The following is a 25186-nucleotide window of genomic DNA, read 5'->3' on the forward strand; positions in this document are numbered from 1 at the left end:
TAAAATTGTATATTGTTGGACACATCTTACAAAGAACGCTAAACTCATCACACAGTAACTTAACACTCAAAAGGTAGCTAAGAAATATACAAGAACAAATATACAAGTACCAATACAGGTTTAAAATAAAAAACCAGCTGCCTCACCCTGACCCCCGCCAACCCCAACCCCCCCCCCCAAAAAAAAATGTAAAAACACACATGTATGTGAACATCACGCGTGACGGCAGTTGGATTTTCAGATCTTCTGCGTGTTTTCGAGGCATATTTGTCCTTTAATTGTTGGATGAAATCAGAATTGTGTGGATTCAACCTCTTTTCCAAAGAAAAAAAAATTGTGGGGAGGGGAGGTTAATTGTTGCGAGGTGTTTGGTTAATTAATTAATTTGGCGTCTTTTCTCTCCGCCTTGTGTCATTAAGCGTCACGGCTTCAGTTAGTTGTGACTTTCATCTGTTGGATGTGCCGTCGAGTCGTTTCACATACGTAGCTTGTGAAGAGAAGAAAAACAAAACAAAACACCCAACTACTGATGAGGTGTAAGGTGATGTCCATAATGGGCGAACCATTTGACACCCCTGCACAACACCGAGCAGCAGAAGGCCAGCACAGGTCATTCCATTAAACTTTAAAATTGTGGTGGGAAGCATACACGTTCTGATGTGTTATTGTTTTTTTTTAATTTCTTTATATTTATTGTATTGAGTCTTGTTTATACTGTACCCTTCATACTGTATGCAAATGTTACACTGCAACCATGGAATTTCCCCGGTGTGGGATAAATAAAGTCTATCCTATCCGACACAGCGAAACAGATCGGTGCTGTGACACCATAAATTATTTCAGTTTTTTTTTTTCCACACTTCTGACAAACGCCCCATATGGCATCACACATTTTCTACCTCAAACAGCAATCACATTATGTGATGTATGCTTATTTTATGATACGCAGCCTTTTTTCATACACACACACAGACACACACAAACGTATACGAGCAGCCGTTGATGAATGATGCAGCGAGACAACTATAAGTGCCTAAATGTTGCCATTTTCCCCACAGAGGTGTTGGTTGCCTTAACAAAAAAAAAAAAAAAGTCATATAAATGCATAACAGACTGCAGGAAAAAAGGGAAAAAAGTGATTGTAAAGCTATTTGTGGTGTGTGAGTTGAGTTGTTTTGGCTATCGAGGATTATTGCATAGCTCTCAAGTCGCCTCCAATCGTCAGCTTCAATGTCAAAATCACATTTCCGGTGCAAACAAAAATTACTCTATCATGATTTGTTTGAATATAGGAATAAATTGTAGCTGTTTTGTGGTTGAATTATTGAATTATCAGTAAAAAGTGGGGGAAAAAACATATTCAAGGAACTTTTTATTTTTATTACGTTTTGGCCTAAATTAAGCATGTTGAAACATAAAAGTGGATAAATGAACTAAAATATAAAAAAATATATAAAATAAAATAAAACATATAAATTATATATATATATATTTTTTTTTACCAGACGGTAATCCGGTAATGATCCATAGGAGATTAGATTCCTGTCTTTCATCAACGTTTGTTTCTGCCTTTCTCCGTTCTCAGTAATCAGCAGTAGAACAAAGGTAAGTTTCAGGAAAATATCAGCTCCCAACTAAAAAAAAAAGATAAATTTGAAGCATAACTTTCACTTTTTGTGACAGCTCAAGTATCTAAACGAGAAAGAGAGAAGCGAAAGAAGGACAAAGAAATTAAATATACATATAATGTAGTATTTGTACGATATTTGTATGATATGTAGTATTCCACCCAGCTAAACACGGGGTTCTTCACACTGCATGTAATCAGCTATGTCCATGTCCAACATGATAGAGTAAAAAAAAAAAAAAAAAAAACTGCAGTAATTTTACAAAAAATACAGAAAAAAAATCATTATTTTACAAGAATAATGTTGTAATATTAGGGAAAATTACATCATTTTAGTAGCATAAATATTAATGACCATCATAAAATTTGAAAAATTTAAAATTATTACTAGACGGTAATCCGGTAATGATCCGTAAGAGATTAGACTCCTGTCTTTCATCAACGTTTGTTTCTGCCTTTCTCCATTCTCGGTAATCAGCAGTAGAACAAAGGTAAGTTTCAAGAAAATATCAGCTCCCAACTAAAAAAGAAAATACATTTCAAGCATAACTTTGACTTTTTGTGACAGCTCAAGTATCTAAACGAGAAAGAGAGATAGAAGCGAAAGAAGGACAAAGAAATTAAATATACATATAATGTAGTATTTGTACGATATTTGTATGATATGTAGTATTCCACCCCATAGGTGTCAAAATCCCTTACAAAAACTGTTGTGGCTGTAACCCATGGCAAGCTAAAACTCAACTCTGAACCACTGATATCACTTCCCACCACCTACCACACTGCTCTTCTAGCAGCGGAACATATTTGTATTATATATTATATAATTATTATATAATATTATATAATATTATATATATAATTTATTATATATATTCACACATGAGCGCGAGTCTTATTTATGCTTTAAATGTCATTTAATATATCTACTATAGTGGGTATTGCGAGTGTAAAGGTGACTATAGGGATGTTATTTCATGTCTAGAGGGCTCTAATCGTATTAAAAACTGTATTTAGAAGGTCACAGAAAGCTTTTCTAGGCTCTAATTATGAAAATATTCACTTTATGAATAACAAATGGAATGTATTTATGTTTTAAATGTCATTTAATATATCTACTATAGTGGGTATTGCGAGTGTAAAGGTGACTATAGGGATGTTATTTCATGTGTAGAGGGCTCTAATCATATTAAAACTGTATTTAGAAGGTCACAGAAAGCTTTTCTAGGCTCTAATTGTGAAAATATTCACTTTATGAATAAAGAATGGAATGTATTTATGCTTTAAATGTCATTTAATATATTTACTATAGTGGGTATTGCGAGTGTAAAGGTGACTATAGGGATGTTATTTCATGTGTAGAGGGCTCTAATCATATTAAAACTGTATTTAGAAGGTCACAGAAAGCTTTTCTAGGCTCTAATTGTGAAAATATTCACTTTATGAATAAAGAATGGAATGTATTTATGCTTTAAATGTCATTTAATATATTTACTATAGTGGGTATTGCGAGTGTAAAGGTGACTATAGGGATGTTATTTCATGTGTAGAGGGCTCTAATCATATTAAAAACTGTATTTAGAAGGTAACAGAAAGATTTCTAGGCTCTAATTATGAAAATATTCACTTTATGAATAACGAATGGAATGTATTTATGCTTTAAATGTCATTTAATATATCTACTATAGTGGGTATTGCGAGTATAAAGGTGACTATAGGGATGTTATTTCATGTGTAGAGGGCTCTAATCATATTAAAAACTGTATTTAGAAGGTAACAGAAAGCTTTTCTAGGCTCTAATTATGAAAATATTCACTTTATGAATAACAAATGGAATGTATTTATGCTTTAAATGTCATTTAATATATCTACTATAGTGGGTATTGCGAGTGTAAAGGTGACTATAGGGATGTTATTTCATGTGTAGAGGGCTCTAATCATATTAAAAACTGTATTTAGAAGGTCACAGAAAGCTTTTCTAGGCTCTAATTATGAAAATATTCACTTTATGCATAACGAATGGAATGTATTTATGCTTTAAATGTCATTTAATATATCTACTATAGTGGGTATTGTGAGTGTAACGTGACTATAGGGATGTTATTTCATGTCTAGAGGGCTCTAATCATATTAAAAACTGTATTTAGAAGGTCACAGAAAGCTTTTCTAAGCTCTAATTATGAAAATATTCACTTTATGAATAAAGAATCGGAGTACATCGGAGTCTGGAACTTCTTCGGATACATGTTGAAATTCACGAGTCCCTCACTGAACCGTAGCTCTCCAGTATCCGGCAGCAATCATGCAGCCCCAGCACCATGATGCTCGCCACCACTGTAAATGAAAACGCTTGCTGAAATGTGAGGAGTCACTTCAGGTGAAATGATTTAGTGGAGTAGAAGCTCCACACTGAAGCGCTCGGAGGTGAGTAGTCTCTGGTTCACACGTCAGCTTAATGGAAAACAAGATGTCACACCTTTGCATTGGAGAGAGACAAATCCATACAAGACGATGTATAAAATCCAGTTTGAATATGAAGCATACCGGCAGGCTAACCGCTTTAATGAAATACAAAGAACCCACACATGATAATATTGAGGAAAAAAAAAACCACAGCACGATTGAATGAGTGATAAAGGAGGCTAAGCTCAAAAAGGGGGGGCCACGGTAAATAACGGTAACACACCGATACGGCTGCATTGATCTGACATCTTTCAACAAGAGCGTCAGTCAATGCCCTCGCCTGTCATCAAATCATTCCATCAGCCCACTCGCCCACCATGCATCTCCCCACCATGTTTGTTTCTGATATAGATGAGCCTGATCAGACATGGCAGTACAGGGAAGAAAAAGAAATACACTTCCTTTAGAAGAGATGCTGTACATCAGGTATATTCCACAAGGGAAATCAGTGCCAGGAGCCTGACTGGAGAATCCTTATGGTTGCATAAGGACTGCTTTGGACCCGTTCATGAAGTATCGGTGCTGTAGATCTGCTATAATAATGCATAGCCTTGTTAACGTGAAAAAAAAATAAAGTGCCTCTGGTCCAAATTAGATTAAGAAAAATATGGAGGCTTCAACGGGACAATCAATGAGTAAATAGTGAAGGCGGGATTGACACTAAATGGTACAAGTCCACTCTTCAAAAATACACACCCATTGTAAATTCATATCAAAAATACAGTGAAAGCATAGGCCACGAAACGGGAAAAATATATATAAAATATATATATTATATACAAATATATATATATATATATAAATATATAACAATAATATAAATAATAAATATAATATATAAGAAATATATAAAATAATGGGGCGGCACGGTGGTCTAGTGGTTAGCGCGCAGACCTCACAGCTAGCATGTGTGGGTTTTCTCCGGGTACTCCGGTTTCCTCCCACATTCCAAAAACATGCTAGGTTAATTAGCGACTCCAAATTATCCATAGGTATGAATGTGAGTGTGAATGGTTGTTTGTCTATATGTGCCCTGTGATTGGCTGGCCACTAGTCCAGGGTGTACCCCGCCTCTCGCCCCGAAGACAGCTGGGATAGGCTCCAGCACCCCAGCGACCCTCGTGAAGATACGCAGTAGAAAATGAAGAAGTAGTTTGGGAAGATTCAAAACGCTCGGTTATAAAAGGTGTGGTTAAACTGCCCCTTTGTGATGTCACAGAGGGGCGGACTTCCTTATATGGTGAATAGCACCCCTCGCGACCCTCGTGAGGAAAAAGCGGTACAAAATGAATGAATGAATGAATGAATGAATGAATTAATTAATATAAAATAATATAAAATATAAAAAATAATATAAAAAATAATATAAAAAATAATATAAGAAATAATTAATAATATTATAAGAAATATATATAAATATATATATATGTATATAAAATAAATATTAAAATATTGGGAAAAATAATCCAATCATAAAAAAAGGTGCAAACATCATTTATTTATTTATTCACAGCTACTTTTCAAAAGGTAACACCTACCATTTTGGCTGATCTTTCAAAGCACACAGAATATTGTGTTCTATGATTATATAAACATGGAACATACCAAAAGATAGATTAGATTACCATCTTTCATCAGAAAAAAAAAACATTTGGAGCTTCCTTTTTCCATTCTTTAGTAATCAGCAGTACAACATAGCTAACTTTCAGGAAAATATCAGCTCCATACTAAAAAAAGACAATTAACTTGGGAATGTTTTGGGAATGTGGGAGGAAACCGGAGTACCCGGAGAAAACCCACGCATGCACGTAGAGAACTGGAATTGAACTTGGATCTCCTAGCTGTGAGGCCTGCATGCTAACCGCTCACTCGCCGTGCAGCCCATCACAGTAAGAATTCTAATAATAATTTCATTTTATTTATCACATACAGTATATACACAGTACAGTGAAATTCATCTCCACCCTTTTGAGAAGCAGCCGCCGAGCAAATATGAATTATTTCCATAAGACTCCATCATCTCAAGTAAAAAAATAAAGCACTGGATTTGCCTCTTGATGAGTTATCGCTCATCAAAGCAAGCAACTGCTTTATTACGCCTCTTTGTCGCCGCAGTCAGCTCAGTCACGGCGTAATTGACGCAGATGCGGCAAAGAGCCTCATTTAAAGTACATTACATGGCACAAGATGGGTGTCTTAATTAACTTGAACAAGGTACTTCAATAACAGCTTCAAGGGGGAGAAAAAACTAGGCTACTCTTCCGGTATTCTGATGGACCCAAAGTAGTTTTCAGCAAGTCAAGCAAGTCAAGGCTAAAAAATTTACTGCAATTTTATTGAGGATTTTGCAACAGCATAAAATAAATTAAATAGATGGAATTCATGTTGTAAATTTTGGCAGGATTTTGCAAAAAAACAAAAAAGGGTGGGATGCAATTTCATAAGATTTTGAACAAATATTATGTAGGATGTTGCACACAAAAAACGTTGAACACAACTGGGAATGCAATTTTATGTAGGATTTTGCAACACCACCAAAACAATTTAATAACTGGAATGCATTTTGTAAATTTTAGGGGGGAAATTTTGCTAAAAAAAAAAAAAAAAAAACAGAAAAGGGTGGGGGATGCAATTTCATAAGATTTTGTTGAGGATTTTGCACACAAAAAAAAAACATTGAACACAACTGGGAATGCAATTTTATGTAGGATTTTGCAACACCACCCAAACAATTTAATAAGTGGAATGCATTTTGTAAATTTTAGGGGGGAAATTTTGCTAAAAAAAAAAAAAAAAAAACAGAAAAGGGTGGGGGATGCAATTTCATAAGATTTTGTTGAGGATTTTGCACACAAAAAAAAAACATTGAACACAACTGGGAATGCAATTTTATGTAGGATTTTGCAACACCACCAAAACAATTTAATAAGTGGAATGCATTTTGTAAATTTTAGGGGGGAAATTTTGCTAAAAAAAAAAAAAAAAAACAGAAAAGGGTGGGGGATGCAATTTCATAAGATTTTGTTGAGGATTTTGCACACAAAAAAAAACATTGAACACAACTGGGAATGCAATTTTATGTAGGATTTTGCAACACCACCAAAACAATTTAATAACTGGAATGCATTTTGTAAATTTTAGGGGGAAATTTTGCAAAAAAAAAACAACAGTAGAGGGTGGGGGATGCAATTTCATAAGATTTTGTGCAATTTTATGGAGGATTTTGCACAAAAAAAAAACAATGAACACAACTGGGAATGCAATTTTATGTAGGATTTTGCAACACCACCAAAACAATTTAATAACTGGAATGCATTTTGTAAATTTCAGGGGGGAATTTTGCTAAAAAACAGAAGAGGGTGGGTGATGCAATTTCATAAGATTTTGTGCAATTTTATTGAGGATTTTGCACACAAAAAAAAACATTGAACACAACTGGGAGGGCAATTTTATGTAGGATTTTCACCAAAACAATTCGATAGGTGGAATGCATGTTGTTAATTTTTAGGGGGAATTTTGGTAGCATACATTTTTAGAAGAATTTGTGAAATTTTAGCTAGGATTTTGCACACACTAAAAAAATAGAATACAACTGGGATTTTGTGCAATTTTTGTTAGGATTTAGAATGTAAGAGGTGGAATGCATTTTGTCAAATTTGGGGGGATTTTAGGGAGATACATGTTTATAAGATTTTTATAAGATATTTATAAGATTTTTATAAGATTTTTACAAGATTTTTATAAGATTTTTAAATTCATTTTTAGGATTTTGCATTACCATGAGATTTCACAAATTATTTTGACCAATTTGACATTGGATTTGAACATGTTTTACAGTGGATTAGATTTTGCACAGTGTTATGAGTGAAAACTAAAGGCAGGATAGGATTTTCAGTAGACATGACACATTTGTTAGGATTTGTACAGAAATCAAACTAAGGAGGGATGTATTTTCATGTGATTTTGGCATTTTTATGCAAAAAAAGGTGGAATTTTTTTACATTTGAACTTGTAAATTTTTAAAGATTTTGGGAAATAAATAATGCATAAGAGTGAATTTTTCATTTTTGGGTTAAATAAAAATGGGAAATTTAGTTGGGAATGTCATCAATCATTTTAAATATTAGTTTGGTGGTACGGAAAAATGTTCTGAACTCCTGTTTCAATGCTGGTGCTATTAGACCCCTTTGCTAAGTGCATTATTTTTGCTTCTCAATGGGATTAATCAATCAAGTGATGATTATTCGGACTACTTCTTAGGACCTCAAGACGGCGAGATCACATGACACAAAGAGTGGCCGATGATTGATGCAGAACAAGATGCGATGCAATGTGACTGAAAGAATCCGTGTCAGCAACGCCGCAGTGGAACATCTTCTGTATTCTTTAAGCTTAATTCCATTTTGCCGTTGTGTGCAAGAAGCGAATAATAATAATACGTGTGACAAAAGGGCAGAGATAGCGAGTTGGCAAGCACTCTGCAGGGGAGTGATAATGGCGGCACGCGGGTTGTTACGTCGTGTTTTGTTTGTGCTGACTGCAGATAAGTCATCAATAGCCAGTGTGCAATGTGTGGCCTTTGAGTGTTGGTCTGTGACACGACACAGTGTGCGCTGACATGAATCGGCATGCGTTGCTCATCCTACGAGTTGACTCAGCACTTAGAATGTGGTGTCATTTTCATCTCATTACCTTCTCCGAGGACGCAGTTGTTTGGTAGGATTATGAGGAACAACAGGCTTGCAAGATTGGAATTTTTTCCTGCATTTTCAAAATGAATAATGCATAAATCCTAGTGACAAAACTTGGGATTATGTAGTACAATTTGATGTCCATCCATGTCAGGATTGTTCTTCATTCATTCAGGGGGTGCTGGAGCCTATCCCAGCTGTCTTGGGGCGAGAGGCGGGGTACACCCTGGACTGGTTGCCAGCCAATCACAGGGCACATATAGACAAACAACCATTCACACTCACATTCATACCTATGGACAAGTTAGAGTCGCTAATTAACCTAGCATGTTCTTGGAATGTGGGAGGAAACCGGAGTACCCGGAGAAAACCCACGCATGCACGGGGAGAACATGCAAACTCCACACAGAGATGGCCGAGGGTGGAATTGAACCCTGGTTTCCTAGCTGTGAGGTCTGTGTGCTAACCACTCGACTGCTGTGCAGCCAACATGGAAAATTCCTGAAAATTCCAAAATTTGACCCATATTTGGAATGTGAGAGAAAACCCACGCATGCACGGAGAGAACATGCAAACTCAACACAGAGAGGTCCGAGGGTGGAATTGAACTCAGGTTTCCTAGCTGTGAGGTCTGCGTGTTAACCACTTGGCCGCCGTGCCGCCCCGCGTGGGCGGGTTGGGCGTAGGTGGGAGGAGGGTGGCGGCCGCCGCTGGAAACATCGGGGGCACACCCTGGACTGGTGGCCAGCCAATCACAGGGCACATATTGACAAACAACCATTCACACTCACATTCATACCTATGGACAATTTGGAGTCGCTAATTAACCTAGCATGTTTTTTGGAATGTGGGAGGAAACCGGAGTACCCGGAGAAAACCCACGCATGCACGGGGAGAACATGCAAACTCCACACATCGATGGCCGAGGGTGGAATCAAACCCTGGTCCTCCACGCTAACCACTCGACCGCCGTGCCGCCCCACAGTAAAACAGTGATTTTATATTTCTTACAAAATTCCGTGGTCAATGGAACCAAATAATCAACTGGCAAACTTACGAGTTGTGCAAGGTACTATAGTCACATTTATACTCTTTTTATTTACAACATATTGCGCAACTGCAGGGTCTTGAGACACATGCTAACTCGCAAACTAGACAGCTAGCGACCTAAACGGTAGCCTTCAAGTTATTTCCTTTAAACTTAAATAGCCAAAAACTTACCACTTCCACACGGATAGGGAGGATAACTATTAACAGTTATTTAACCTTTAACATGAACATTAATGAAACGTAATAATTTTTTCTGGGTACATGATACCATACAGCATCCATATCAAACTTGCGCGGGCCGCACTAACATTAAACTTTCATATCAAGGCGGGGGCCTCAAACTAGTGTCCTGCGGGCCACATTTGGCCCGCGGGCGGCGTGTTTGAGACCCCTGCTGTGCCCAACTTTCCAGAATGTGCAGTGACACGTTGACAGTTTTTATTCTTATTTTCAACTCTTCTTCTGTACGAATGTGTGTGTTATCTGAAGCATCGTAGAGTGCTATGTGTATATACAGTACAAGGGGATGCTCGTGGGGATTTAGAAAGAAGTATAAATGTAAATGTGAAACTATTCATCTTGTACAGCCATAAGAAGCATAAGTAACTGGGAGTAGTGCTCAAGGAGCAAGATGAAGAGGGAATACTGACTGCAAAAATAAAATAGCTCCATATTAAAGAGTTCCTTGGGTATGTGCACAAGTGCGGAATAGCTTTAAGAGAATGTCCAATTATACATGAACCTGGTTTGCCCCGTCTCTAAATCTGCAGTGCAGTATGAAACACTTCAAATATGGAGGCACTCAAAAACTTGTCTGGGACTTTATATCTGCAAAGGTGGAATTGAGGCATCTGGATTGGATCCCTCTGATTGGTAATCAAGACTCATTTTAGTTCTGGCTCTCTTTTACTCCGATTATTCACGTTCCTTTCGCTCTCTCAATTCATCCATAATAGCTAACAGCTAGGAGACCAGGGTTCAATTCCACCCTCGGACATCTCTGTGTGGAGTTTGCATGTTCTCCCCCGTGCATGCGTAGGTTTTCTCCGGGTACTCCGGTTTCCTCCCACATTCCAAAAACATGCTAGGTTAATTAGCGACTCCAAATTGTCCATAGGTATGAATGTGAGTGTGAATGGTTGTTTGTCTATATGTGCCCTGTGATTGGCTGGCCACCAGTCCAGGGTGTGCCACGCCTCTTCCTGCGCTCTTCCCCCGCTGTTTCCAGCGGTGGCCGTCGACCTCCTCCCACCTACGCCCAACCCGTCCACGCGGGGCGGCACGACGGTCGAGTGGTTAGCGCGCAGACCTCACAGCTAGGACAGCAGGGTTCAATTCCACCCTCGGCCATCTCTGTGTGGAGTTTGCATGTTCTCTCGGTGCATGCGTGGGTTTTCTCTCACATTCCAAATGTGGGTCAAATTTTGGAATTTTCAGGAATTTTCCATGTTGGCTGCACAGGAGTCAAGTGGTTAGCACACAGACAGGTTTTCTCCGGGTACTCCGGTTTCCTCCCACATTCCAAAAACATGCTAGGTTAATTAGCGACTCCACATTGTCCATAGGTATGAATGTGAGTGTGAATGGTTGTTTGTCTATATGTGCCCTATATGTGTCTATTGGCTGGCGACCAGTCCAATCCCCGCCTCATGCCCAAAGACAGCTGGGATAGGCTCCAGCAACCCCCGTCGTGAGGAAAAACGGTATAAAATGAATGAATGAATGCCTATATAAGGGACTATATAAGACTAAATAAGGGACAAGTTTGATCTCTAACTGTGAAGGGGTACCTAATAAAGTGTCCCGTGTGTGTGTGTGTGTGTGTGAGTGTGTGTGTGCCCCGAGCCACCCCCCAGTGTGCATGTGACATTGGCCGACCCACTATTATCTGCACGCCCCCGGGCTGGTAGAAAGAGGCTGGCGTCAGTTAGGGTTCCTGTTCCTGTCATCAGAGGTGTCAGACTGTTGCCCCCCACCCCCCGCCCCTTTGGTCGCCATCTTTCTTAGTGTGCATACGTATCTGATTCATGTGAGCTCATGTTGTTTCCCTCAGCGTGGTTGGCAGGAGGCCTGATTGAAGTCTAATGACTGTCAAACGTTATATCACACACACACACATAGTACACACAGATGCGAACAAACACACAATACGTCCTGACAGCTGCTCCAGGCTCTGATGTATTGATCTCAGCAGTAACATCCGCCGTGTGGGCTCCATCTTTTTTTTTTCCGAATGGGCTCACTAAAACGACTGCAAAGACCAGTTTTATATCTGTAAGGGATCAATCCTCCATTTATCACTTTTACTCACACCACACTGTTTGACGGAAACTATATGATGCACTCCATTATGTCATGTTATTTATGCATAAATATATATATATACTATACAGAGCACACCTTCCCTTCTTCCAGCTCTCCTCTAAGGCATTGATTGCTTAGGGTGCATCAGTGGAAGTATATGGATGATTGGCTTCTTCATTGATTTTTGTCACGCAACCTCGCCTTGTTGATCGGAGATAAATGATACCCCCCCAAAAAATCAGATAAATCCTCTTCCTATTCATCACTACTTGACCATTCATTTTTCTTTTTCATCTCCTTTGCAACTCGTAAGTTTGATAGTTGATGATTTGGTTCCATTGACCTTAGAATTCTGTAAGCTGTTTTACTGTGGGGGCGGCACGGTGGACAAGTGGTTAGCGCGCAGACCTCGCAGCTAGGAGGACCAGGGTTCGATTCCACCCTCTGTGTGGAGTTTGCATGTTCTCCCCGTGCATGCGTGGGTTTTCTCCGGGTACTCCGGTTTCCTCCCACATTCCAAAAACATGCTAGGTTAATTGGCCAATGTGAGTGTGAATGGTTGTTTGTCTATATGTGCCATATGATTGGCTGGCGACCAGGCCTCTCGCCTGAAGACAGCTGGGATAGGCTCCAGCACCTCCGCGACCCTTGTGAGGAAAAAGCGGTCGAAAATGAATTAAATAATAAATAATAAATAATAAATAATAAATAATAAATAATAAATAATAAATAATAAATAATAAATAATAAATAATAAATAATAAATAATAAATAATAAATAAAAATGTAGAGAATAAATACATTACATCAAATATGAACAATGTACAGCATAAACAGTCATTTGTACAAATAATTTAAATAATTTAGAATAATTTCTGTGCGGGTTATTGTGTGTAGCTGCTCTATAGGCGTCCACAACTCAATACAAAAGAACATAATAGTTCTATAATAGTCCTACCATGTTACAAAATATAGGATACATTTACATGTTGGCGTCCAAATTCCTTTTTTACAGTTTTTGGGAGGAAAACCAGCACTAAGGTGACTCCCATGCTCTTGGCGCAGCAACAGTTTTATCAGAACAATGTGTCTGTCATAACAAGGAGATGCCAAGAACAGTAACAGCGGTCTTGATGGGAAGCATCATTTCATCCCGGCTGCTTGTCAAGCACGAGAAAATGACTTTAGCCTTTTAGCTTAGAGGTCTGACGAGCCGTGAATGAAGATGACACCAACGGAATTGGTAAGGATAAGAACTTGCAGGCAATATGACAGAAATGCGCTTTGTTTACGTTTCTAGACCGTCTAAAGCTTGCCTCGTCTGCTTTTTGCTAGTCTGCATACATTTCCATCTGCCTTTGCTTTTTTTTTTCTGCGTCATGCCAAAAATAATTCCCTATTTTCAGTCTTCACGTCACTGTGCACGCTGCATAGGGCGGCAAGGATTAGGTGACCGTGCTTAAACGGGGTGTCTGTAGTGGGTGTGTGGGGGGGGGGGTGAAATAAGCATAATGGATAAAAATGTAAGCCACAAGCTGTCTGTTTAAGCTTCATTGTCAACACTGCATAAGCATGGGATCATTCACATTGTGTCAACCGTGTGCCACAATATGACCAGGGGAAGATTTGACTTGAGAACTAGAGAGGTGGAATTGAATATAATACTGTATTACCATAAAAAACACTAATTATAGCTATGGCAATTTGTTACCTTTACAAGGATAAGTAATAATTGGAAAGAGGCTGTTATTTCCAAAAACATAAATATCTATAACCACATTATTATTTTATTATTTATTAGCGAGTGTATTATTAGCATAGCGCAGCCGCAACAGAACCAATGTTGTAATCGCGGTACTGGTGATGAGTTCATTGGGAAACCCACAGGAGTTTCACACCAACACATAAGTATGAACATTTTAAAATGCATGCAGAAAATGCTGATGACTCATAACGAACCATATAAGGAAATCCGCCCCTCTATGACATCACAAAGGGGCGGTTTAACCACGCCTTTTGAAACAGAGCATGTTGAGCCATTCTAAACTACTTTCGAGGCTCACTTTCAAGTGCGCAAACCTTATTAACGGAAACTTTGGCTTTGGTTTAACACGAGAATACGACATTTTAACTACATTTATAGGTCAGAAAAGTGGGAAAAGTATAATAGATCCCCTTTATTTCTACTATGAACTGGGATTAAAACAAAGTGCCATTGTTTTTCCCTGATTCATTCATTCATTCATTCCTCACGAGGGTCGCGGGGGTGCTGGAGCCTATCTTAGCTGTCTTCAGGCGAGAGGCGGGATACACCCTGGACTGGTCGCCAGCCAATCACAGGGCACATATAGACAAACAACCATTCACACTCACATTCATACCTATGGACTATTTGGAGTCGCCAATTAACCTAGCATGTTTTTTTTTTGGAATGTGGGAGGAAACCGGAGTACCCGGAGAAAACCCACGCATGCACGAGGAGAACAAGCAAACTCCACACATAGATGGCCGAGGGTGGAATTGAACCCTGGTCTCCTAGCTGTGAGGTCTGCGCGCTAACCATTCGAACCACAAGAAAATATATATTTATATTTAAAATATATATGTCCCGAGTTTAATTATAAAATATTAGCAAGATTGAATTTGATCTTGGGGCGGCACGGCGATCTAGTGGTTAGCGCGCAGACCTCACAGCTAGGAGACCAGGGTTCAATTCCTACCCTCGGCCATCTCTGCGTGGAGTTTGCATGTTCTCCCCGTGCATGCGTGGGTGTTCTCCGGGTACTCCGGTTTCCTCCCACATTCCAAAAACATGCTAGGTTAATTAGCGACTCCAAATTGTCCATAGGTATGAATGTGAGTGTGAATGGTTGTTTGTCTATATGTGCCCTGTGATTGGCTGGCCACCAGTCCAGGGTGTACCCCGCCTCTCGCCTGAAGACAGCTGGGATACCGACCCTCGTGAGGAAAAAGTGGTAGAAAATGAATGAATGAATTTGATCTTTTCCTGTTTAAATTGATCCCGGGTGCGTTCTTTCAGCGCATGCTCAGATATGACGTAACACGCAGATCCAGACGTTCTTCACTTTTAAAAATGGAGGCCAGTGAATCGGCACTGGACTAAGCAAAGTTTGTTTTTGATTCAAACTAAATTTCAAGACTGGACAGACGAAAAACTGGCAATACGGAGTTATTCCAACAAGTGAAAGAAAAACTCGGGGAAGTCGGTATCACGTGATGTTGATGTTGATGTTTTACTGGGCATGCCCTATTGACTATTCTGGTTGATTTTCACGGCGCATGTAGACAAGAGATTGGAATATTCCTTTCCATGGATACCATTGTTTCCCGAAAGGTGATTGGGAAAGAGAAAAAGTGGTGATGTAAAAACGTGGCTACTGTGGAGTGTCTGTGGTGTAAAGACTGGCAGAGCAATGTAATATTGGTCCGTGTGGCAACACCTACCTTGTTCCTCCCATAGACTTATTGATGCACGTGTGAGGTCGTGGTGACATTTTGGAACATTTTTGGTTAGTGGTGTGCCACAAGATTTTTCCAATGTAAAAAAAACGTGCCGTGGCTCAAAAAAACATTGAAAAACACAGATTTAAGTGATATGAAAATGAAAGTATTTTTCATGCTAAGTGTATAATTTGACCATCACGATGCAGCATGAAATTATGTTTAACACTTGAGATTCTCAAAGCAGCACCAACTCTGTGATTTTCTATGCAGAAATTTCTTTTCACTGGTGTGGGTTTGTCAAAGGTCCCCTCCTTGGCCTTTTTTTATGCTTCATTTAATCATTTTTCAAGTTGCAGGTTTCCATGTTGTGATGAAGGTAAAAACCTCCATCTTCTGTGTAGGAGACATTTATGCTTTATGTTTTGTTTTGTAGTAGCTTTGGCTTATTTTAGTGGCGGTATGGAGGCACGCTATTTAACAGGGACCTATTATGCTAATCCTTGAGCATTGAGTTGTTGACTAACTAACTAACCCGCACAGTAAAAGTTCTAGATCTTCCAGAATATGCACCTATTCCAGCTGTATTTCAGTGGCGGTATGGAGGCACGCTATTTAACGGAGACCTATTATGCTAATCCTCGAGCATTGAGTTGTTGACTAAGTAACTAACTAACCCGCACAGTAAGCATTCTAGATCTTCCAGAATATGCACCTATTCCAGCTGTATTTCCTTGGATTTGTGCTTCCTGACAAAACGGTTTGTTTTAATTTAATCCACACATTGCCCACCTCCGGGGCAAAGGCTTGGGCGCACGCTCAAAGTGCTTCCTAACTATAAACGAACCCCAATTTCTACTAAAGTGGGTATAGGAGTTGATAATAAACGACTGAAGTCTAATTGAAAAGTGTATGAATTCAACAGTGCAGCACTCAATGTCGGACACACTTTGTCAGAGGCACTGTTGGCGCCGTGGAGCTCAGAAACCGGACTTGATGGTACCGCGTGGACGTACAGCATGTCTGACATTAACGTGTTTCTTCTGGATATTTGGCAGAGTTTGGCAGATATTTTGAAGTTAATAACTTCAACGGCAGACTGTCAAAATTCCGGAATTTCATTCTATAAGTCCTTCTCTAAAAGTTTGAGGAAAGCCCGATGGTAAATATTTGTCTTCCTATTTTCTTATTTTTATTTTGGAGGATATAGTGGAACAAAATATCTCCGGAGTCATTTAATGATTAATATCAATGTAGCTTTTTGTTGATTTGAACTGATATCTTACCTTGCAGGGCAATGAGAAACCCGAAAGGTAAATAATGAAAGCAAACACAGTCACCTAATTTGCACTTCAATTAGCCAGTTATTATGAATTCAACAGTGCAGCACTCAATGTCGGACACACTTTGTCAGTAGCACTGTTGGCGCCGTGGAGCTCAGAAACCGGACTTGATGGTACCACGTGGACGTACAGCATGTCTGACATTAACGTGTTTCTTCTGGCGGATATTTCAAAGTTAATAACTTCAACGGCAGACTGTCTAAATTCCGGAATTTCATTCTATAAGTCCTTCTCTAAAAGTTTGAGGAAAGCTTGATGGTAAATATTTGTTTTCCGATTTTCCTGAGGGGTTGCTAGAAAGGAGCCGGAGAAGATAGTGGAACAAAATTTCTCCGGAGTCATTTAATGATTAATATCAATGTAGCTTTTTGTTGATTTGAACTGATATCTTACCTTGCAGGGCAATGAGAAACCCGAAAGGTAAATAATGAAAGCAAACACAGTCACCTAATTTGCACTTCAATTAGCCAGTTATTATAAATGTACTGTGTACACAGCGGAGGAGAAAGCTTGCAGACATTCACATGCTTTTTTTTTTTTTTTTTTTGGTGTGTGTTCGCCCCTGACTTCAATTAGCAGGGTAAATTGGTTTTACCGCTGACGTGATGCGCTATGATGATGCATCAGCACTGCATACTGATGATGAGAGAGTCCTAATTACACCCGTGTAGCAGCACAGGGATGCATAAAACTTTCAGTTGGATTTTTTTCCTCACCTACCTCAGTTAGCGCCGATTAGATTTAACGCTCCTGCAAATGTCTCAGATTGAATTTATTTCCAGTCAATTTGTCAAGAATCTACTAAAGCTTTGATGGGGAAATCCACCTCACGAGCGTGCCTTACGTTCAATTTCAAAGTACAGCAGTCAGAATTGACGAGAGTTAAACTAAAGAGCTGAGTGTAATCATTCCGCACTCGAGCTTAATCACAATGACATTCATCAAGTTTGATATCGACGGGTGGCAAAATCCCAACCTATTCATTTTCATCCGGACAAGCAAATTGGCTCCTGGCAGTTTTAACTTTTCCGAAGCCCATTTTTCAAAGAGCAATTACGTGGGTGCAGTACATCGAGCAGAGGGCCGGAACGGACATCACACATCCGAAACAAAGCATGCATCGCTCTACTCATGGAATTTTGTTTCACGATACAATTAATTAATGTGTCGTTTATTATAAGACTGACATGTTTTTCATTGGGTGTGTCCCAGCCTTCATCTCATAACATTTAAATGTTCGCTAAGGTTCTTCCTGGTTGTTTGTAACTGTCTGTACTAATTAAATACAGTCAGCGAGCGCTGCCGCCGCCTTTGATCGCTGCGGTTTAATTAACATGGAAAGCCGTGTTTGGATGCGTCAGGGAGAGAACTGCGCCCAATGATTTTACAGTCGGGGAATGATAGAACAAAAATATGCAGCATCCACTCAACTGGGAAGTTTCTGTGGGATTTTTTTTTTTTGGGGGGGGGGGCGTCCATGCAGAAAAAGACTCTTTGTCAAAAACTCATTCAAGCATGTGTAAGAAAAAGAAAAGAGCCTTCCTCAATATGTTCCCACAAAGTTGGAAGCAAGCAGTTGTCAAAATGTAAATTATGATTGAGAAGGAAGGAAAACTCTTGTCCCATATTGGAATATTTTTCAACAATAATAATTATGGTTTGGTACATAACTCGTTATTCATACAGTGAGGCAACAAAATGCAAACGATAAAACTGCTTGAAGTACGTTAGAATGTATAAAACCTGTTTATGACTTTGTAAAAATTACTAGAGCCTTCTAGACACAATATAACACCCCTACAGTCACATTTACACTCATATTACCCAATAAAGTTGATATAATTAGAAAAACTAAGCCATTTAAGGCATAAATAAGGTTGTTAATAATAAATATTTTCCCGATTTGTGGACAGGAAGTGGTGTCGGGTACGGCCTCAACAGTAGCCTGTATCATTATTATGATGACTATTATTATTATGTTATTATTGTGCCTGTTGTGAGATGAATAATCATATAAGAATAAAACAACCATTAACCATTGGTGGTCAAGTCTGGTGCATGTTATTAGTGACACCTAGTGGCCAGATGAGAGGAGGACAGGAAGTGATGTCGGGGGTTCAGAGTTGATTTTCAGATTGACGCTGCTTATGGTCGCGACAGTACCCCATCTTTTTCATTCATTCATTCATTCATTTTCTACCGCTTATCCTCACGAGGGTCGCGGGGGGTGCTGGAGCCTATCCCAGCTGTCTTCGGGCGAGAGGCGGGGTAAAGAATTCATTTCAAGAAATGCTGCAAATGTTTGACAGACAGTATGAATGGCCTGCAAGAAAATACGTGTCACAAACGGAAAATTCCACAACTTCACAGAGTGAACGATGATGATGTGCAATATTTCCTTTACTATATCATGATATGGTATCATAATTTTTGGACTATTAATATTAATATATCACAGATCATAATGTCATTGTATGGTCGTATCAGCTCGAATTTCGGTACGGGACAAAAAAATTACAAAATTTAAAACTTAAAAAAAAAAAAAAAACAAACAGATTCTGATAAACGGGACTCCATGGGCAATAAAAATGACAGTTATGTTATTTATTCATATATTACAGTGCCTTGGTTAACATCCGCCCCTGTTAGCACGTTTTTTTTTTTTGGTTAACATCCAAAATCTTTGCAAAGATTTTGCCTTGGCTTACGTTTGCCTGCTTGTGTGTTTATGGCGCCATAATCACACACGTGGGCCGCTGGTTCCACTCTTAGAAAAAGACAACATGTTTGTTTATATATCAAAGTTGTAGGGAGATACACAACATAACACACACAGACCGCACAAAAGAAAAGGCTCAGAATTTTACAGTTTAAGAGTGTCGTTTTTGGGTGTCTGGAACGGATTCATTGGATTTACTTTTTTTTTTTTGGTAAGATTTGCTTTGGATAGAGTCCGTTTTGGTTGAAGTCGTACGTTCTGGAATGGATTTATGGTGTTAACCAAGGCACCACTGTATTTGTATTTGGACAATATTTGGACCACTGTATTTAGACAATATGAGTACTTCGGTATGAGGTAAATTATTAAAAAAAAACCTTAAACTGTATTATGGAAAGCAGGAAGTGAACAAATGTAACAGTTACTGATTGTAAAAGTACCAGATGGAGGGGTAGGATTTAATTTTGCTTAAGGTTTGCTTCTTCCTACTCCTTTTGGACATGTGGAACTGTGAACTGATTATGTGATGCATTCAATTGTAATCTGATGCATGTTCAAATGAAATTAAACCATTACCAGATAATAGAATTTAACTACGGAAGGGGGTTTTCAAGTACTGGCTTCTCCTTGGCACTATCACTAACCTCCCGTCAAAGGATGTATTATATTTGTTCACTTCAGTACCGTTCCAAATGATATGTGCATTTACAGTTACACTCCTATCATTTAGGATAGAGTACTTATTATTCATTTAAACATAAAAAAAACGGTTCAATCGTAATTGTATCACTCATATTTCACACCCCCCTCTGAAATGTTATCATAACCCCAGCAGTGGTTAAATTATGCAAAGCACATATTGTTCATACTCTTGAGTGCTTCGTTCATTAAAAATTATCTTCATAACAAACTTTGCAATATCTAATTTCAAGTCGAAAAGGAAATGGATGTGTTCTCTCTACCATAAAAGTCAAACCACTGAATATGCGTACCGTTAATAAAAGTTACTGTGTCGTGGGACTGTTTCTTCAATTAAACATTTTATTTTTCAAGCAAAACTCGGAAAAATGCAAAAGAGATTTTGTTCTAAAATGAAGCCAACTCCATGATGTCTTCCATTTACAGGCTAGTATTACAGTTTTTTTATAGAGATTTCCGATGACAACATAGATACATGATTGCAATTTTACCAACAATACAAGCTTGCCAGTCTGCACCCTGCTATGATTAAACTGGAAGAAAGCCAGTTTTCCCTGATGTTTGGGTCACTTTGTTTGAGAAGGATGCAATGACTGTTTTCTCATTGTCTGCTTTCTTACTTTCGTTTGCTGTCAGGTTCTCGATGAGCAAGTGTGCTGTGCAAAAGTAAAACTTTTCCAAGAATTGTAGTTTTAAGAGTCAAGTTTTAAGTTTACAATGAAAAATAATTTGACTGGAAGTGTAACAAAATAATGCAGGTGCATTTGGAAATGTTTATTGGACCACAAACCGATGTTGTCAACATTTTTGGAAACTTTTGAAAACTTTAAAAAATTTTATATATATAACAGTGATTTATTTGGTAAATAAATCAATAGTTTTACATTATATCATAATATTGTCGTTTGTGTTTTCTCACAGGCAATTTGTGCTTTCCAACGTTTGCAGCATTTCTTGAAATGCTGGCTTTTCTTTTGCGATGTCTTTCTGTGCTCATACACAATTTAGCGCTATTACATTTTTATTTACCAAATGTATGTATGTTAGCGCGCAGGCCTCACAGCTTGGAGACCCGAGTTCAATTCCACCCTCGGCCATCTCTGTGTGGAGTTTGCATGTTCTCCTCGTGCGTTTGTGGGTTTTCTCCGGGTACTCCGGTTTCCTCCCACATTCCAAAAACATGCTAGGTTAATTAGTGACTCCAAATTGTCCATAGGTATGAATGTGAGTGTGAATGGTTGTTTGTCCATATGTGCCCTGTGATTGGCTGGCCACCAGTCCAGGGTGTACCCCGCCTCTCGCCCAAAGACAGCTGGGATAGGCTCCAGCATCCCCCGCTACCCTCGTGATGAAAAAGCAGTAGAAAATGAATGAATGATATATATATATTAACATAACAGTGATTTATTTGGTAATAAATCAATAGTTTTACAGTATATCATAATATTGCCGTTTGTGATGTGTGTTTTCTCACAGGCAATCCGTGCTTTCCAACGTTTGCAGCATTTCTTGAAATGCTGGCTTTTCAACTCAGCCGCCTTTCTTTTGCGATGTCTTTCTGTGCTTACACACAATTTAGCGCTATTACATTGTTATTTACCAAATGTCTCAGTCAGGCTGCATGGCGGACGAGTGGTTAGCTAGGAGACCCGAGTTCAATTCCACCCCCGACCATCTCTGTGTGGAGTTTGCATGTTCTACCCGTGCATGCGTGGGTTTTCTCCGGGTACTCCGGTTTCCTCCCACATTCCAAAAACATGCTAGGTTAATTAGCGACTCCAAATTGTCCATAGGTATGAATGTGAGTGTGAATGGTTGTTTGTCTCAGTGATTGTCTTGATGTGTTGTTTTTTTGGGTGAATTGGGTCTGGCCAGGTTTGATTTGTTGCCCTTTATGTTGCTACCACTTTCGAATACTTTTGAAAAATTTGGCATACTGGCTCGTTTGTGTCGATGGGCTTCATATGCCCAAAATATTCCCACACGGAGGTTATGGAATTTGGCTTAGCAAACATCTTTTTCCCTCCTAACTTTTAATACTTTACTTCCCTCCACGGAGTCTAAGCGACTGTATGACTCTGTTCTCACTCTGTTCGCCATTGTTCTATGAGGCTTCCGGGTGCTGAACCAATACACAGTGAACTCTCTCTCTGTTTTGAGGCGAGAGACGAGGAAAACAGACACGTTATCGAACATATCGTCTTCTTTTTCATTTATCGGCCACATACTACTGTTAGAATATCATTAGAAAGTTCAGCGTGCATAATAGCAGACATTTAATGTCTTCTTTTTGGTCTCCAGGTGGTCCATCACGTTGGTCGTCCCCTCCCTGCGACTGCTGCTGTAAGAACCACAAAGGCGAAGGCGACGGCGAAAGCGGCACCTCTTTCAACGAGCTCTCCACGTCCAGTTCGGAGAGCCAATCTGAGGCCAGCTCGCCGCAGGGGACGGTCATCTGCGGCCCCGTCAGCCGCCAACCACACCCTCACGCTAACGTCCAAACCCTGGACAGGCCGCTGAAAAAGGGCCCGGTCGCCAGGCTCCAGCAGTCGGAGCAACGAAGGAAAAGCGATCTCCTACGTACGCTGACGTCGACTTCGCGTGACAGCAACGCGTGCAAGAAGAGGCCGCCCAAAGAGAAGCTGACGGTAGAGGAAGAGCTGCAAAAGTGCATTCAGGACTTCCGTAAGATCAAAATCCCTGAGAGGTTTCCCGAGAGGAAGTACATGTGGCAGGCGGACTTGTTGAGAAAATATCGTCTCTGAGCACACTGCAAACGCACCCTCGAGGGCCAAAGGATCTGTTTACACGTTTATTTTCCTCGTGACAGCAAAAGACGGAGATAATTAAAATCACTCACTCACCTTTATACCAGTCGGTTGAACAGCTACAACACGGCAAAGCTCGAGAGAAGCATTAAAAACCAGACTGTTCTCTTATTGACGTAACGTATGTATGTAACGTATGTATGTAACGTATGCGTGTGTGCATTTACTTCCAAGCCACTCACTTCGATATGTGCTGTTATCTCGCTCAACCATTCACTTCTTTGAATAATTTACCAGAGGACCAAAGCAAGCGAGAAGACGAACGAACCGGGAGAACGACTCACTAATGTTGACGCTGGAGTGTTACTCAGATAAGCACACGAATGCATCATCATTTCCTCTCACGTCACAAAAAGCAGCAGCAAAGAGAATCACATGGGTAACAGTATTTTTTGGAAAAACTGTTAAATCAATAATCTGTATTAGTTAAAGTAAATTATAATGCAGTTATACTAAATAATAACTCAAAAGTTAGCTTAAATGTAAAATAGCGACAATGACGACAATGTTTTGTCATCATTCAACAAAAGTCTCACCCTCCACAAAGGTGATGGCAGCCCCTAAAGTTGTCTACCAAATTTTGGTTACAGTGTCCATCCATCCATCCATCCATTTTCCTCCGCTTATCCGGGTCCGGGTCGCGGGGGCAGCAGTCTTAGTAGGGAAGCCCAGACTTCCCGGTCCCCGGCCACCTCCTCCAGCTCCACTGGGAGGACACCAAGGCGTTCCCAGGCCAGCTGTGAGACATAGTCCCTCCTAGGTCTGCCCTAAGGCCTTTTCCCGGTTGGGCATGCCCGGAACACCTCACCAGGGAGGCGTCTGGGGCCTCACCCTGGAGCCAGGCCCGGGGGAGGGGCTTGCAGGCGAGCGCCTGGTGGTCAGGCCTTCACCCGTGGAGCCCGGCCGGGCCCAGCCCAAAGAAGCCACACGGGATCTACCCCTCGTAGACCCACCACCTACGGGGGCAAGCATAAGGGTCCGGGCGGTCAAGGGCGGGTGCGTAGGCGACCTGGTCTTCGGCGGCCAAATCTGGTTACAGTGTGTGTTTTGTAAAGCGAATTGAGTTGCTTGAAAAATTCCAAGTCAATCTGAGATTTTGGGGAATTTGTCCGAGAAAAATAATAGCAGGCAACATTAGCCACATAAACATGGACCCAAATATTCCAATTCCATTCGGTTTATTTGCTCAAATGGAAAAAATCTAACCTCATTCCGAAAGAAAAGTGCCAACCCGAATGAATATATAATCGGATTCACAGGGGTGGAATATTCCTTTAACCAATCAGATTGAGGTATCTTGTACACGCTTAAACGGAAAGTTGTCAGACTGCGTTCTTCTACGTGGTGTTTTTCTTCTTCTGTTGTTTATTGGCGGTTGGCAAGCAGCTTTCGTGTGCATTAGCGCCATCTGTGGAACTGAATCTAAACCCTTCTATACTTTATTCACAAGTCCAGTTTTATTAAAAAAGAAAATATATATCTATATAAAACGTTTGGGCTGCACGGTGGTCGAGTGGTTAGCGTGCAGACCTCACAGCTAGGAGACCAGGGTTCAATTCCACCCTCGACCATCTCTGTGTGGAGTTTTGCATGTTCTCCCCGTGCATGCGTGGGTTTTCTCCGGGTACTCCGGTTTCCTCCCACAAAATTCCAAAAACATGCTAGGTTAATTAGCAACTCCAAATTGTCCATAGGTATGAATGTGAGTGTGAATGGTTGTTTGTCTATATGTGCCCTGTGATTGGCTGGCCACCAGTCCAGGGTGTACAAAAAGTTGGGATAGGCTCCAGCATAGCCGTAACCCTAGTGAGAATTAGCGGCATAAGAAATGGATAAAAATTTACATACAGTATATTTTGTTAAGTTGCTGTGTGATGAATTTAGTACCGTTAGTAATGAAGACAGCTGGGATAGGCTTCAGCACCCCCTGCGACCCTTGTGAGGAAAAGCGGTAGAAAATGAATGATAAGTAAATGGATGGATAAGTAAATAAGTAAATG

General features: G+C 39.8%; 1 protein-coding gene across 1 annotated transcript in view; it reads left to right on the forward strand.

Moving 5' to 3' along the window:
* kctd16b (potassium channel tetramerization domain containing 16b) overlaps positions 1–24162 on the forward strand; it is a 68085-nt gene extending 43923 nt beyond the window's left edge. Inside the window, exon 2 of the mRNA XM_078787506.1 lies at positions 22660–24162. Within this exon, the coding sequence (XP_078643632.1) occupies positions 22660–23123 (464 nt within the window). The 3' untranslated portion in view covers positions 23124–24162. The remainder of the gene's footprint in view (positions 1–22659) is intronic.
* Positions 24163–25186: the final 1024 nt, after the last annotated feature.

The sequence above is a fragment of the Doryrhamphus excisus genome, linkage group LG21 (assembly GCF_037039965.1).
Source record: "Doryrhamphus excisus strain RoL-2023G ecotype Guam linkage group LG21, RoL_Dexc_Guam_v1.1, whole genome shotgun sequence".
Classification (NCBI taxonomy): Eukaryota; Metazoa; Chordata; class Actinopteri; order Syngnathiformes; family Syngnathidae; genus Doryrhamphus; species Doryrhamphus excisus.